This window comes from Perca fluviatilis, chromosome 1, assembly GCF_010015445.1.
Source record: "Perca fluviatilis chromosome 1, GENO_Pfluv_1.0, whole genome shotgun sequence".
Classification (NCBI taxonomy): Eukaryota; Metazoa; Chordata; class Actinopteri; order Perciformes; family Percidae; genus Perca; species Perca fluviatilis.
The window spans coordinates 34,870,769-34,887,509 of NC_053112.1; the positions used below are offsets into that span (position 1 = coordinate 34,870,769).

The 16,741-nt window shown below is 40.7% G+C and overlaps 1 protein-coding gene across 1 annotated transcript; it reads left to right on the plus strand.

Moving 5' to 3' along the window:
* Nucleotides 1–255: 255 nt before the first annotated feature.
* On the plus strand, nt 256–11,396 carry LOC120565121 (synaptogyrin-3-like). Its single transcript, XM_039810538.1, has 4 exons — nt 256–470; nt 5,905–6,139; nt 6,685–6,830; nt 10,427–11,396. The coding sequence occupies exons 1-4, from the start codon at nt 366–368 to the stop codon at nt 10,652–10,654; spliced, it is 714 nt and encodes a 237-aa protein (XP_039666472.1). The 5' UTR covers nt 256–365; the 3' UTR covers nt 10,655–11,396.
* The last annotated feature ends 5,345 nt before the right edge of the window (nt 11,397–16,741 follow it).

Below are 16,741 nucleotides of genomic sequence, written 5' to 3' on the forward strand. Positions count from 1 at the left end.
TGCCACTGAGAGTCGATAAATGATAATATAATACCCCCATCCTTAAATTATTGGCTTGGCATGGGTCATTTAGGTTTGCATAGTCTGTGTTATATCTCCTCATTGGACAAAAAAAATCCTCTTCATTAGCTTTAAATCTTAAAAAACAAATATAAAACATGAGTGAACACTTAACGCAATTCACTAAATGTAATTTAAAAACATAACGATAACTGACAGTTAATTCTGCGGTGCAGCTGTGATCTGCTCCTGGTGACGCGGTGTGACTTCACACGGAGGCTGGAGGAGGACGCCGCCGCTCCGCGCAGCTCTGACCGTCTCCTCTCGTTCTCTCAGCGGGCGTCAGGCTGCACAAAGCCGGAGGGATGGATCCAGCGCGCCCGTACGGCGCCGGGAAGGCCGGGAACGTCGCTTTCGATCCGGTCGCCTTCTTCACGCATCCCCGAACCATCCTCAGACTGATGTCGTGGGTAAGTTAGCCTTCTCTGCAACGTGTAGGTTGAATCAATGGACTGGCCTACCTGCGCCCCCCTTCTCTGTCTCTCTCCATTCACATTGTGTGTGACTCTCGCTCTTTGCTTTTGTGTCTTTTATCCAGCCAGGATTCATACTAAATGAGTATTTTTGTTTTGTTTTATTAGTAAAAGGCTCAGCATCTTTGAATTATATCTCTGTTGTTCAGCTCGGTTTAATGAACAGAAATCATGTCAGTGATGCAGCTTCTGGCTGAAGCTTCAGGACCAGCATCTGATTAACATATGTTTATCTGGAGCCTCTTTGTGTCTACATGTGAACGCTTTGGATTTGAATGGCCCCTAACCAGAATGTAACACCCCTCTGTCTTTCTCTGATGTGATACTGTGCAGCTGTGAGTCACCATACATGCAGCATGTAATGTTCACTAAGGGAACAATTTGGTTTTAAAGGAGGCATAGGAAATAGGAAGGAACATAATCCTTTCTGTCTTTCTTTCTTTCTTTAATATGTCCTAAATCCACAGGTGATGATGATGAAATTGTTTGTTTTGTTCAACCAACAGTCCGAAACCTAACAATGTTCAGCTTACTATCACATAAGACAAAGAAAAGCAGCAAATACTCACAAGTGAAAGGCAGGAACCAAGAAATGTTTGCATGTTTTGCTTGAAAAATGGCAAAAAAGATGAATCAATTATTAAAATAGTTGTGATAATTTTTCTGTCCATGGACCAATCAATTACTCGACTAGCAAACTAAAGATCTGTAAATGAAATATTTATTTATTTTGCATGCTGCTTCATTGTCACATATTGTGCAGTAACAGTAAAAGCGACATGTCCATCTCTAGATTGGTGTACTATTGGCATTCCGTTTTCCCAAGGATCACTTCACCCACATTGCACAACACTTGCCAATGGAGGTTTATAAGATGGTGTTGGTGTTATTTGATAAGACTTGAGGTATCCGATACTGAGACTTCTGCCATTAATCAAATACAACTGAGGTAAATAGAAAAGCTAGATTACTGACCAGGCAAAGTGGATCCACAGTTCACTGTTTGAGGATAATGTCATTGTCTGCAAATTGACTTTATTAAACACTCTACTAAGCCACATTATAAACTTGATATAGAAATAGTGTTAAAATGAACAGTTATCAAACTACTGATAAACGTTTCACAGTTTCAAATGTCAAATGTTTTGGCAGACCATAATCATCAGTCATAATTATTAAATTTACAATAATGTAAGAGAGGCTCTTAAAAGGAGAATTCCGGCCAATTTTTACGTTAATCTTGATCTCTATAAATATGTACGTGTACTTTCGTTTGAAAAACCCCGACCCGAATCGGTGCAGGCAACACGGAGTAGCTACAGCTACGTGTACAAGCTTCCATTGAGCTAAAACGTCAGTTGTCGGGGCAGGTTTTAGAATGCCTTTGTGCCTCTTAACAGACACAAAATGCAATTCAAATGTCTGTGCAACATCTTGTCCTTACGTGACAAGAAGATGCTTTTTCAACTCAGACATTGTTTTAATACACCTACCCTGTCTCAGTTCTGCTGGTAGCTAGCTCGCCCTGTTAGCTGCTAGCTGCCGTCTGTGATAAGTGTGTTCAGCCAAAATATCACGCAGCAGTTTTTGTAGCTCATTCATTTTGTGTGTGATCGATCTGGCGTTGGTGAGTAGGAGGCTTGGCAGTGTCGATCGGTGTAGTAGTTCCCTTAGCCGTGCTAGCAGGCAGGACCTTGCTTCTCAGAGCGATCTGCACACTGTTTACCTTTTCCTGCTACACCGGGACTTCAGCGCGAGACTACAGATAGCGTTCTCTAATGTTTCCATGTAGTTACATAGTCACTGAATATGTATAGTCTTTGAATTTTAATTTTATATGGTCAATAAAAGTAGATGTACATTTGAAAAACTCAACAGCAGTTAGTCTTCTAAATGGTCCATGGTTACTTGGGTGTTATGTTGCTAAAATAACGACTAATCTCAACTTGTAATGCATCAACTCTCTCGTTTATTTCCGGGAACCCGAAAGATAAAACAGCGCACACCTACGAGCTGCTGACTGACCTGGTACAGAGCCGACCAGAATGATGACAGCTTGTTATCTCTGCGGGGCCGGCGGGCTCTGACCCAGTCTGACACTCTGATAGCAGGCCACTTAGCCTTGTGCTTCTCATAAAACCTCCGCTTCATGGAACTCTGTTGTTTCTTGACGCGAGACGTGACTGCTGCTGGGCATGGCCATGGGCCCGCAGCCATTGGTGGACGGAGTCTTGAAAGGGGAAGCTCAAGCTCCCTTTTCAGCAGGAAGTTGACCACAGCAGCAGAGGTAACCGTACCCATGGGAGCCACCTCAGGCCACTTGAAGTGCAATTCGTAGACCACCACGAGGAACCTCTGGTGGTGTGGCACATTGTACAGCTCACCACAGATATCAAGCTGCAAGTGGTCCCATGGTGCAGACGACCAGTCTACTGGCTGTAGTGGAGTTGAAGCGGGTGGCCCAGTCTTCCCACTGGTGAGGCATGCTGCACAGGAGCAGATGAGTCCCTCCAGGTCACGGCCCATGGCGGGCCACCACACCATGTCACGGCACCTTTGTTTGGCTTTGACGATGCCGAGGTGTCCTTCATGTGCCATTTGCAAGACGCACCCTCTGAGGGCCACTGGGATGACAGCACAGAGGCCACGTGCGATGCAGCCCTCACCCCAGCATGACAGTTCATGCTTCACTCGATAGTATGGCTCCAGTTCTGGTGGGACGCGGGCAGGCCAACCGTGTCTGATGTAATCACAAAACATGCTGAAGACGGGCTCGGCTGCTGAGGCGGACTCCAGATCATGGAGGGAGGCCGTGTCCTTCAGTGGTGAGTGGACCAGGTGCACTACCTCCTCCTCATCCTCTGGAGAGACAGCAGAGCACTGGGTGGTGGCAGAGCAGGATAGAAAATCTGCTACCACATTAGTCTTGCCAGGCATGAATTGTAGCTGAAAGTCATACTGCTGCAGGCGGTCTGACCATCTGTAGAGGCGAAGGGGCCTGTGTCCTCCACCTGAAGTGGACATCAGGGCTGTCAGGGCCTGGTGGTATGTCCGTAGGGTAAAAGACCGTCCGTACAGGTACAAATGCCACCTCTCCCACACCCAAATGCAGGCGAGGGCCTCCATCTCACCCACTGAGTATTTCTGCTCGGTGGGGCTGAGTGCCCGGGAGGTGAAGGCTACGGGCCTCTCCACGCCATCATGGAGCTGTGACAGAACGGCGCCCAGAGCCACAGCAGACGCATCACAGGTCACGAATGTAGGGCAGTCCAGCTGGAAGTGGGCCAGGATTGGAGACGTGATGAGGAGGTGCTTCAGTTCGTCGAAACCTGCCTGGCATTCAAGAGTCCAGACCCAGGAAGCATCCTGCCTGAGCAGCATCCTCAGCCGACTCTCCGGGTGCAGAGGAATTTGTAGGTAGCCCTGACGTAAGTCCAACTTAGAAAAGACCCGGGAGCCGTAGAAGTGGGTCGTGAGTTCTTCTGTCGTCGGGAGAGGGTACTTGTCAGGCACCACTGCTTTGTTGACCTGGCGAAGGTCGACGCAGACTCTCAGTCCACCTGACTTCTTCCTGGCGATGACGAGGTTGGACACCCACGGAGAGGCGTCAATGGGTTCTATGATGCCATCAGCCTGGAGGCGTTGGAGCTCCTGTGTAACGCCGTCCCTCAGAGCCAGGGGCACACGCCGAAGGGGCTGGACCACGGGAGGCACGCTGTGGTCCAGGAGCGGTTTGTGTGTGAATGAGGTGAGGCACCCAAGGCCATTGAACAGTTCAAGCCGGCTTTGTTGCCAAGGGGAATCCACTTGTAGTATTCGTGTTCCGTTGTTGTCCTGTAGGGTGAAGGTCAAGTCCCATGATGTTCTTGCCGCGGCACGTAATGTGGAATGGGAAGCGGTCCACGGCTGTAGAGGTGTAGCGAACTGGGAGGTAGAGTTGACCGACAACGTCGATTTTGCTGCGGCCGTAGCCACAGAGAGCAGTGGATGGGGGCTGCAGCTGTCTGTTTGGGAAGAGTAGGTTACAGGTGTCAACATTCAACAGTGACACCTTGGCCCCAGTGTTGAGGAGAAGAGGGACATAGCAGCCATCCAGGTATAGGGGGCACCTGGAGAAGGTCCCTGGGTGCCTATGGTGCGCACTGGCACCGCTGGGTCATGTGACTGTTCACATGACCGGAGCAGACCGGCACCATTTAGCAAAGTGGTTAGGTTTCTGACAGCGTCTGCACGTTTGGCCCCTAGCAGGGCAGTCCTGGGCCCTTGTGGCATGACGGGTGGAGCCACAATTCCCACAGTGTCTCTGCTGGCGTGTTTGCTGGGGGCGCGCCACCTGTATAGCAGCAGGGTCGGCCAGGTTGTCTGAGCTTGATAGCTGTTGCGCTGGCTGTTCCATAACGGCAGTATGAGACTTGTTTTCTGCTATTTTAGCAGCACATTGAGTTGCTGCCTCCACTTGTAAGGCGAGTGTTAGTGCATCATCAAGTGACAATGTTTCATCTTTGAGTAACAACTCCTCCTGAACTCTGAGATTAGACGTTTTTTCAATGAGCTGGTCTCGAATAAGTTCATGCCTCATGACGCCGAAATTACAGCGCTGTGCTAAGGCTTTTAAATCTGCTACAAACTGCCTAGCAGACTCACCAGGACGGTGACATCTTTGTCTGAACTCCAGCCGCCGAAAAAGGATGTTCTGTGACTTCACAAAATGTCCAGTCAAAGCTTCAATGACAGCATTGTAAGTGTCCAGAGTACCATCAAGCGTGTTGAAAATCCTGTTCCCCTCCACTCCCAGCAAGTGCAGTAGGATAGCGCGCTTCCTCACGCTAGCAGTATTATCCAATCCAATGAATAAAAGGTACAGTTCAAAAGACGTTTTCCACTGATTCCAAGGAACGACAGGGAGGGGAAGAAAACATTCCGGAGGTGGCAGAGAGAAAACCGGGGCATCAGCCATCCTTGTCGCCAATGTTATGTTGCTAAAATAACGACTAGTCTCAACTTGTAATGCATCAACTCTCTCGTTTATTTCCGGGAACCCGAAAGACAAAACAGCGCACACCTACGGTGGCCTCTCAGTGTCAAAAATGTGTAACGTAAAACAGTCATCCTGAATAATATAAATAGAACTGTATAAATGTATACTCCATGTATTACATGAACACAACATTGGGATAATCCACAGATCCTACTGTGGAGAGTATTTGTAAATGCTACCTCATTCAGAAGAATGTTTCTAATAGCTGTTGACCGTGAGGTCTGTGTCTGTGTGAGGCATGTAGGAGGAATGAGAGGCGTTCATACACCAGTGTGAGTTCATTCTCTTCTGCCTGTTACAATAATAAAGCAGCTCACGTGTCTTTCCCTGCAGGTTTTCTCCATGGTGGTGTTCAGCTGCATCGTGAACGAGGGCTACATCAACATCGGCAGCGAGCGTTTGCTCTGCGTCTTCAACAACAACGCTGATGCCTGTAACTACGGTGTTACCGTGGGCGTGGCCTGTTTCCTTGGCAGCATCTTTTTCCTAATTCTGGACATTTACTTCCCCTCCATCAGCAGCGTCAAGGACAGAAGACGGGCTGTCCTGCTGGACCTCGTTTTCTCTGGTACATAATATACACACAAAAATACAGTGGTGGAAAGTAACCAACTACATTTACTCAAGTACTGTACTTAAGTACAGTTTTCTGCTGCTTTACACTGGTACTACAATTCAGAGACAAATATTGTACTTTTAACTCTATATTTATTTGATATATTTATCAAATATTACATATTTATTTTGACGTAACCAGTTACTTTGCAGATTCTGAATAATAGTACAACATATAAATAAAACATTTATTAGAATGTAATATTATAGATTAAGGTCAAATGTTATTGATCCCTAATTTCACAAGCTACCCAACAGATAAAGTTTATACTGCAGTTCAAATTAGCTCATTAATGCATCAATAATTATAATTCAATAATATAATATGATTCTGAAATGGGTCACTTTGCATAATGAGTACTATTTGGTTCTAGAAGAATATCAAAGAAATAGGAGATAATTCAAGTAAATTCTGATTCTGATTCAGAAAAAGCTCTCTTAAAAATTAAAAGATGATGCACATTACCTTTTTTCTTGCCCCACCTATCCCGCCTCCAGGTCTTGCTAGCTTTCTGTGGTTCGTTGGCTTCTGTTTTCTGGCCAATCAGTGGCAGGATACCTCTCCAGACGAGCTGCCATTGGCCCAGGGCTCCGACGCTGCTAGAGCCACCATCGCTTTCTGCTTCTTCTCCATCCTGACCTGGGTCTGTATTTTTATACCTGTGTGTCTAAAACCACAACATCTAGGCACAGCTGTCTCAGTGAATTTGTGTGTGTGTGTGTGTGTGTGTGTGTATGTGTGTGTGTGTGTGTGTGTGTGTGTGTGTGTTTTCATCACCTTCATGTTTGTATGTGTGTGTATTTCAGGGTTATCAGTGTCTGCAGGCAATGAACAGATTTAGGGGCATTTCCTTCATGGAGGACAAGCAGAGACTCCTGCCAAAGAGCCCTCCCACCCTCTCCCTAGTCTAGCACACACACACACACACACACACACACACACACACACACACACACACACACACACACACACACACACACACACACACACACACACACACACTTACTTCATTTCACCACTCCCTTCATACCTTCCCATCAAGATGCTCAGTGCAATAAGCTGTGATCCACTCTTATGTATTACTGTAAACAAAAACTGCAAAAACTCAGTGTTAGTTTTGAATAACAGACATACAGATTCTTAGAAAAATGGAAGGGATAAAATCACATCTCTGTCTTTACTATAATCAATACATGGTCATGATTTTGTGGTGGCCTAAAGGTAAGAGTTTCCTGAGTTTGAGCCACTGACCAGCAGGATAAATGTAGGTGGGGAAAGTGAAAGACACATTCATTACAAGCATTAAGGTGCCCTTGAGCAAGGCCCTTAACCCCGAACCGCTCCAGTTGAGCTGCTCAGTAGCCAACAGGTCAGACAGTGGCAGTTTCCAGGTGTGAAATGTGTGTCATGACTGTGGGGTTGTTTACAGATTGTTCCTGAAAAAGAGCTGCTCTCAACGAAACTTTCCTGGTTTTGCAATGCCAGATAGCACTGCCAGTCACACAGAGGCCGACAGATTTATTATCCATTGACAACTCAATGGAGGCTGTTGAAACAATTTTTACCACCAAACCAATAGCAGCCATTTATCTCACTGTCAGAGGACAAGGAAAGGATAAGCTGTAATTGTGTCAAGGATTTGCAGCATGTTACAAAAGACTCTTTTTATAGTCTGCCAAGTCAGTTTTTCTCCCTATAGTTCTGCAGTAAATTGTTCTGCAATAGATTTATAGTACGTGACAGAGAGCCAAATCAATGTTACTTTAACTTTGGCTTCTCACTCTCAGGGAAAGTCTCCTGATTTTACACAGTAAAGTTGGTTTACTAATCATGAGCCCGTGAAAACTGTTTTATAATCTCAAGTCAAGTCCATTTTTTAATACAGCCCAATTTCACAAACCACATATTTGCCTTAAGGGCCTTTACAGTCAGTACAGCACACGGCTCCCTCTGTCCTGGGACCCTCGATTATAATGTTTTCTGGCTTTTTAACATCTAAGAGATCTTCTCAGAGTTACTGCAGGGGGTTACTAAATTATTGTTGTTTTTGTTTAAAGTTTTTTCAAAAATTTAAATGTCTTAACATGAATCCAACCTATTATTATAAGCAAATCAGTCTATTTGTGAAAAAAACTCATTGATGATAGGCTTACTAGCATATAGGTAAGGTAGTCATCCACATGTACAGTTATTCCTAAAGATCTAACGTTAATGTGCCACATTTAGAATAAAACATGATTTATAAAATCAGGCCAACAGTTTTTTTAATTTGAATAGCTTTGCAGTCTTTAAGCCACCCACATGTTATTGTAGGTCCAGTTTATTATGCAACTTAATTTTATACAATATATGTAGTAGGGGGTCCCTGATCCGTCTCTCTGTCTCAGTTCAGGGGTCCTTGGCTTAAAAAACGTTGAAGGCCCCTGATCTAAGATATTACCTGAATAATGTCATCAGGGGTGTTTCACTGACTAATATTTAACATAAACATCTGCCTTGATAACTGGGGGCATGGAGTTTTAAAGACGAGGGTATTTAGCAAGAAGGGAGAGTATAATGCTATATAAGATGCTCTAAAGTTGCATTATTGGAAATTGAGGATCCAGCATGTTTGCAGTATAACCCATACTAAGAAAAGTCAGCATATCTTGGTCTCTTCATTCAAGCCTCTTTTTAATCCTCCTTTTTGTTTTGTGTATCAGCACTTTTAACCAAACTGTGCACGTTTCCAGGTTTACGTAACAGCTCTTTTCCACTGCAAGGACTTGCTGAAATGTAATGTAACATGTAAACATCGTCAACGGTTTTGCTTTTGTTTCCTTTGTTCTGTTCACTTTGGGGACGAGAACTCAATTTTGGAACTGCTCAGGAGATTATAATAAATTCCTTTCATGAGTTGCCGTCAGCGCTGTCATTTGTGATCAAGCTAGCAGATGTGTTCTTACATTACAACAAGGACAACAAACAACAATAACCCCCATTTTACCACTGAATCTTGTATTTAATACCACAATCATCAACAATGGAGAACGGTTTTCAGAAAGCAAGAGCAGGAGTCAGAGATTAGCTACCAGTGAAAAGGTGCACCAGAAGATTTCTTAGAGTCTGGCAGAAATGTGAATGCGACACACAGCCAAACAGTGCAAAGAAAGAAATTAAAGGGATTACACCAAGAAGAGTTAAGGATCACAATGGGTGTGGTAGAGAAATAGCAAAAGTGTGAAGTAATTCGACTCGCTAGTTTCCATTTTGGGCTTCTGACCAGCTTGTGTATATCCACAATCCCTGTTTATAAATGCTGTATAAAGTGGACACTGAAGGAGGAACCCAGAACCAAAACCTCACAGGGTTCCTAAAAGTTTAGGTCATGGCAATCCCTAGATTAGCCTACAGGTTGTTCAGGTTTTTAGGGGTCATCCCTAGTCCCCAGGGTCCTCGTTGTAAGAGATTTGTAAGAGCTGTCTTTGCAGTTAAATTGTAAAAAGAACGTAGGGAGATAGACATTATAAATGCAGTTTGAATGGTCAAAATCAATTTAGCCACTGTGGAGATAACAATGCCTGAAATGGAAGTTTCAGGGCATAGGTTTCAAGGAATAAAACATCAGTAGGCTGACCCATAACTGACCCATTGCTGAGAACATAAACCCCTTTGAAAGGTCTCCTTAATGTGTCATATTATGAGGATATTTAACTGGGGATCACAGGACCCAGCTGGGAACATAGATATGTTCATGATTTTTAGGCACACTGAAGGAGGGACTTTAGTGATGGCAGACTAAAATATCTCAACAACTATTGGATGGATTTCATTGCAGACATTCATGGTTTCAAGATGATGAATCCTAATGACGTTGGTGTTCCCCTGACTTTTCATCTAATGCCTTCACCAGATGAAATAATTTTCATTTGTCCAATATGTTTGGTCATGCCCAAATACTTGCAAATGTTAGCATGCCAACACACTAAACTAAAATGGTGAACCTGGTAATCATTATACCTGCTTAGTATCAGCATGTTGTCATTGTGAGCATGTTAGCATACTGATGTTAGCATTTTGCACAGCTTCACAAGTTGCTAGCCTGGCTGTAGACTCTTATTCTTGCTGTGAAAAAGTGCTGTAAAAGCGTCTTTAATGCAAATCAATTTGTAACTAACATCCTCTGCTAATGTGTGTGTGTGTGTGTGTGTGTGCGTGTGTGTGTGTGCGTGTCGGTGTGTGTGTGTGTTTTACTAACAGACTGTACTGACGCTGAGCGCACTGCGGCGCTTCTTAACCGGCAGCAACACAAACTTGTTCACATGGCAACACCTGGATCCTCCCCAAGGCAATGCTCGAGCTACACCGTACCCCATCGCCAACGGAGCTACCATAGTAACAACCAACCCCTATCAAGCCCCGCCCTTCACTGAAACCCTGGACCCTCAGAAACTTACACAGCAGAGACCCATGGCTCCTGCCTTCTAGGGACAGACAGACAGAGGTGTGAGTTAAACGTTGCTGCATACGACGCGGGCACGGACAACTTCATGCCTCGCTGATTAGTGGCTTTCCATTCTGTCCTGGGATTGGTGGGATTTGGTCATGTGATGATGTATGATCTATTTTCACAATGGCAACTGCTGGCTCAGCTTAGTTAGTTGTAACTCTCTGTGTCAAGAATAGTGTCTTCTTCTGTTCATGCACACACTCACACACACAGATGTCGATGCACGCAAACACAGCTGTACTCACTCCCACCTGGATATATACATGTACACCTGAAAACACAAACACACACACCCTGACTGCATGTTCTTACGGTGAGGTGCAGATTAACTTAGATGTAGATCAGTGAAGATGCTCCATCTGACTTACAGAGGGAAACAAGGTCTTTAGTCAAGGAAATATGGAGGACAGAATAGCTGTGTATGTCTGTTTATCTGCTTCTGTTTGCCCTCACAGCCAGTCCGACCAATCATAAGCTGCCCTGCAGGAATGTGACGTCCAATTGGCTAAAATTGAGACAGACAGGCAGCGTGAGCAATAGATTGCGAGGAAACAAGTGAATGGTGGCAGAGATGGGTACATTTTCTTGGCAAGAAAATAAAGGCAGGACAGCTTAATGCACTCTGAATGCTATAGTGTTTCAGTGTGAAATATTCATGTGATTAAATATTTTATTGTTATATGCTGAAGTGGTTAAATGAAATATGAAAAATAAAATCTATCCACCACCACTGTCTAGTCTGCTTTTGTTCACATCTTCTCTCAATAACTTCCTCTTTGCTTCCTGCAATGGGAGAAACTCTTTTTGATGTAATTATATATTGAGACCAAGGAAGTGTTAGGCATATTAATCAACATCTGCTGTAGGATCCTATTTAGAAATGGTACTCGAGTTATGTTGAATTCATTAGCAGCAGCAGGCAGCAGCTGTGCTGTATACTATATCTATTTTTGGATTAAGCGACTCATGTTGAAGACCTCAACAGAGTATATGAAGGATTCCTGAGGTTAAAAGTGACACATTTTCAAGAACTTTTGTAAGATCCTTTCCATACATTTTCTCATCGATACCTTGAGTTCTAACCTTTTAAATCAGCAAGAAACATTAACTTAGTATGTATCTTATTATGTCATGAAAAAATTCATAGCATAGCATGTAATATAAATGTCATTAAAAAAATCATAGTATAGTATGTCATTAAAAAGGCCAAAGTGTTATATGTCATAAAAAGTCATAGTATAATATGTCGAAAAAAGTCATAGGATAGTATGTCCAAAAAACGTGATAAAAAGTTGTAGAGTAGTATACCAAAAAAAGTCATAGTGCAGTTTGTCGACAAAAGTCATAGGTTAGTATGACAAAAAAGTGTATGTCGAAAAAAGTTATAAAAAAGTCATAGTATAGTATGTTGAAAAAAGTGATAAAAAGTCATTATATAGTTTATCAAAAAAAGTCATAGTATAGTGTATTGAAAAAAAGTCATAGTAGTGTGTCGAAAAAAGTTAGAGTAGAGTATGTTGATGAAGTCATTAAAAGTCTTAGCATAGTATGTTGAAAAAAGTCATAGCATATATCTATTTTTGGATTAAGCGACTCATGTTGAAGACCTCAACAGAGTATATGAAGGATTCCTGAGGTTAAAAGTGACACATTTTCAAGAACTTTTGTAAGATCCTTTCCATATATTTTCTCATCGGTACCTCGAGTTCTAACCTTTTAAATCAGCAAGAAACATTAACTTAGTATGTATCTTATTATGTCATGAAAAAATTCATAGCATAGCATGTAATATAAATGTCATTAAAAAAATCATAGTATAGTATGTCATTAAAAAGGCCAAAGTGTTATATGTCATAAAAAGTCATAGTATAATATGTCGAAAAAAGTCATAGGATAGTATGTCCAAAAAAAGTGATAAAAAGTTGTAGAGTAGTATACCAAAAAAAGTCATAGTGCAGTTTGTCGACAAAAGTCATAGGTTAGTATGACAAAAAAGTGTATGTCGAAAAAAGTTATAAAAAAGTCATAGTATAGTATGTCGAAAAAAAGTGATAAAAAGTGATAGTATAGTAAATTGAAAAAAAGTCATAGTATTGCATGTCAAAAAAAATCATAGTATAGCATGTTGAAGAAAGTCATAGTACGTAGAAAAAAGTCAGTATAGTATGTCGTAAAAAGTAAAAAAAAAAGTCATAGTATGTCGGAAAAAAAATCACAAAAAGTCATTATATAGTATGTTGAACAAAGTCATAAAAAAGTCATAGTATAGCATGAAAAAAAGAGTCATAGTATAGTATGTCGAAAAAAGTCAGTGTAGCATGTCGAAAAAAGTCATAGTATAGTATGTCGAAAAAAGTCATTAAAAAGTCATAGTATAGTATGTCAAAAAAAGTAAGGGTTTAGTATGTTGAAAAAAAGTCATAGAATAGTATGTTGAAAAACATCATAAAAAAATAATAATTTAGTATGTTGAAAAAAGCCATAAAAAGCCATAGTATAGCATATCAAAAAAAATCATAGTATAGCATGTCGAAAAAGTCATAGTATAGTTTGTCGAAAAAATCATAAAATGTCATAATATAGTATGTTGAAAAAAATACTAAAAAGTCATAGTATAGTATGTCGAAAAAAGTCAAAAAAAGAGTCATAGTATAGCATGTCGAAAAAAGTCATAGTATAGTATGTTGAAAAAAGTCATTAAAAAGTCATCGTATAGTATGTCAAAAAAAGTAAGGGTTTAGTATGTTGAAAAAAGTCATAGAATAGTATGTTGAAAAACATCATAAAAAAATCATAATTTAGTATGTTGAAAAAAAGCCATAAAAAGCCATAGTATAGCATATCAAAAAAAATCATAGTATAGCATGTCGAAAAAGTCATAGTATAGTTTGTCGAAAAAAGCCATAAAAAGTCATGGTATACTATGTCAAAAAAGTCATAGTATAGCATGTCGAAAAAAATACTAAAAAGTCATAGTATAGTATGTCGAAAAATGTCATAGTATAATATGTTGAAAAGTCAAAAAATATAGTACATACCTATGTATGTACTATATTTTTTGTGTCAAAAAAAAGTAATAAAAACTCATAATATAGCATGTTGAAAAGTCATAGTATGGTATGTCGAAAAAAGCCATAAAAAGTCATAGTATAGTATGTCAAAAAAGTCAGTATAGTATGTCGAAAAAAAGTCATAAAAAGTCATAGTATCGTATGTCAAAAAATGTCATAGTATAGCATGTTGAAAAGTCATAGTATAGTATGTCGAAAAAAGCCATAAAAAGTCAAACTATAGTATGTCGAAAAAAATACTAAAAAGTCATAGTATAGTATGTCGAAAAAAGTCAGTGTAGCATGTCGAAAAAAAGTCATAAAAAGTCATAGTATAGCATATCAAAAAAAGTCATAAAAAAAGTCATAAAAGTCATAGTATGGTATGTCGAAAAATGTCATAGTATAGCATGTTGAAAAGTCATAGTATAGTATGTCGAAAAAAGCCATAAAAAGTCAAACTATAGTATGTCGAAAAAAATACTAAAAAGTCATAGTATAGTATGTCGAAAAAAGTCAGTGTAGTATGTCGAAAAAAAGTCATAAAAAGTCATAGTATAGCATATCAAAAAAAGTCATAGTAAATTAATTTAGGAGTAGACAACCACTTTAGACACTGGAGACTTAATGTCTCACTACTAACAGATACAAACATCAGGCAAGAAATACAAGGAGCTCTAACTGAGTATTTCACTAAATGACGATGGTAGTGTCTCCCCCTCAGTTGTATGGGATGCCAGTAAGGCCACGATGAGAGGAAAGATTATTTCTATAGGATCTAGAATAAAGAAACAAAGGCACGCAAAACAACAAGGATTGGAAACTGAAATAAAAAAATTAACAAGGGAACATAAACAATTTGGAAAGGAAGATACTCTTAAAAACTTAAAGGAAATTAGACAACTGGATGAGGCTCTGACATATAAGGCAGAGGGAGATCTCAGATATATAATAGAAAATATTATGAAATGAGGAATAAAGCTAGTAGGCTACTGGCTTTTCAGCTCAAAAAAGCCCAATCTAGCTGTGCAGTTCCCAAGATCAGGAACCCTGAAACCACTCAGGTTGAGACCGATGCCACTAAAATATCAGACTCATTTGCTACATATTACAAACAGCTATATAGGGCTGAAGAACTACAATTTAAGGAAGCGAAAATTTTTGAGTTTTTGAGACCCCTTCAAATTAATAAACTATCAAGTGAGGAGGCAGAACTCTTAATAAAACCTATCACAGAGAGCGAAATTAGAGAAACCATCACCAAACTAAAAAACAATAAAACACCCGGAACAGATGGTTTTTCTGGAGACTACTATAAAATCTTTGTGAATGAGCTCACTCCCATATTATGTAAATTATATAATTACGTTCTAACATCTGGAGATGTCCAATAAGTTTACTTTGTGTAGATTATAAAATCATGACTTCTATAATGGCTACAAGAATCCCAAAAAATATAGAGAAATTAATTCAACCAGATCAAACTGGATTCATACTAGGATGTCAAGGAATAAATAACATAAGGAGAACCCTGAACCTGCAGGCAATAGCGGCAGGGGACAAACAAGCGTCAATGCTTCTCAGCTTAGACGCGGAGAAGGCATTTGATCGAGTCGACTGGGTATTTCTGAGGCAGACACTGATGGAAATGGGCTTTGGGAAAGAATTTGTGGCTTGGGTCAACTTATTGTATAAGGAGCCCAGCTCCAACGTTAGAGTTAACGGTCACTGTTCTAGCTTTTTCAGGATTGAGCGGGGTGTGAGACAAGGGGATTCGCTGTCATCTCATTTAGTGTTGAGCCTTTGGCAGAGGTGATACGCCAGAATATACAGATTCAAGGGATAGAGGACGAAGGGGGGGGGGGGTCAATCCATAAGATAGCTTTGTTCGCGGATGATATTTTACTTTTTGTAAAAAATCCACTTCTTTCCATCCCTGCACTTATGAAATGCCTGCATGAATATGAGTCAGTGTCTGGATACAAAATTAATGAAAATAAATCAGAAGCCATGATGATCTCAGGTACCTGGCCTACACAATTAAATAACAAGGTCTCTTTTCGCTGGTCCAAACAAGGATTTAGGTATTTGGGAATTAGTATTACACCCAACCCCGTTCAATTGCAAATTATAACAAATTAATTAAACAAATAAAAAATGATGTGACACGTTGGGGGTTCCTTCTCCTTTCTTTAATTGACGGAGTAGAAACCGTAAAAATTAACCTATTACCAAGACTTCTTTTTTTGTTTCAATCCCTTCCTGTGAGAGTACCTGCTTCCACTTTAAACATGTTGGACAAATTAATCTCAACATTTATTTGGCAAAAGAAGAGACTGAGATTAAAATCCCTTCATTTACCCAAAGATAAGGGAGGTCTAGGCTTGCCAAACCTTAAAAATTATTATTGGGCTGCACAAATAAATGCAAGAGTGGCATGGATCGGAAATGACCGGGAAGCAATACGGACTCAGATAGAGCAGGACTCGGTTAGGGGCATGTCCTTATCAGTAGGCTACTACCATTTATTGATATAAATTCTGTCAGTAAAATCAAAATAAAGAACGAATGGATAAAACACACTTTAAAAGTCTGGACAACAGTGAAAAAAATGCTCAGGGGACCAGAGTCTATATCAAGGGCCATGTTGATAGTAGGAAATCTATTCCCACCTTCCGTGTGGGATAGCGGGTTTAAGGTGGGCCGATAAAGGTCTCTGTACAATTAATCAACTTTTTAAAGAAACATAATTCAAATCATTCCCTCCACAGCACAATTTGGCCTCCCATCAAAGGATTTGTATACCTCCAGATAAGACATTATATCCTAAGGAAAGGGAGCTGGTCAGCAAAAACCCAAATTAAATAGAAGAGTAGGTTTATTAGTGTTCTGGAGAGGCATTTCCCAACGAAAAACACATATCTAATATATATAAAAGGTTAACGGCTGGCACTTCACAAAACATGGACACCATTAAGGAAAAATGGGAATTGGAATTAAATGTTATAATTGAAG

Bases quoted from the DNA above. Each gene is read 5' to 3' on its own strand.
- LOC120565121 (XM_039810538.1), top strand. From the start codon at position 366: ATGGATCCAGCGCGCCCGTACGGCGCCGGGAAGGCCGGGAACGTCGCT. The intron at 471-5,904 runs GTAAGTTAGCCT...CTTTCCCTGCAG, and splicing joins TCCTCAGACTGATGTCGTGG to GTTTTCTCCATGGTGGTGTT. The intron at 6,140-6,684 runs GTACATAATATA...TCCCGCCTCCAG, and splicing joins GCTGGACCTCGTTTTCTCTG to GTCTTGCTAGCTTTCTGTGG.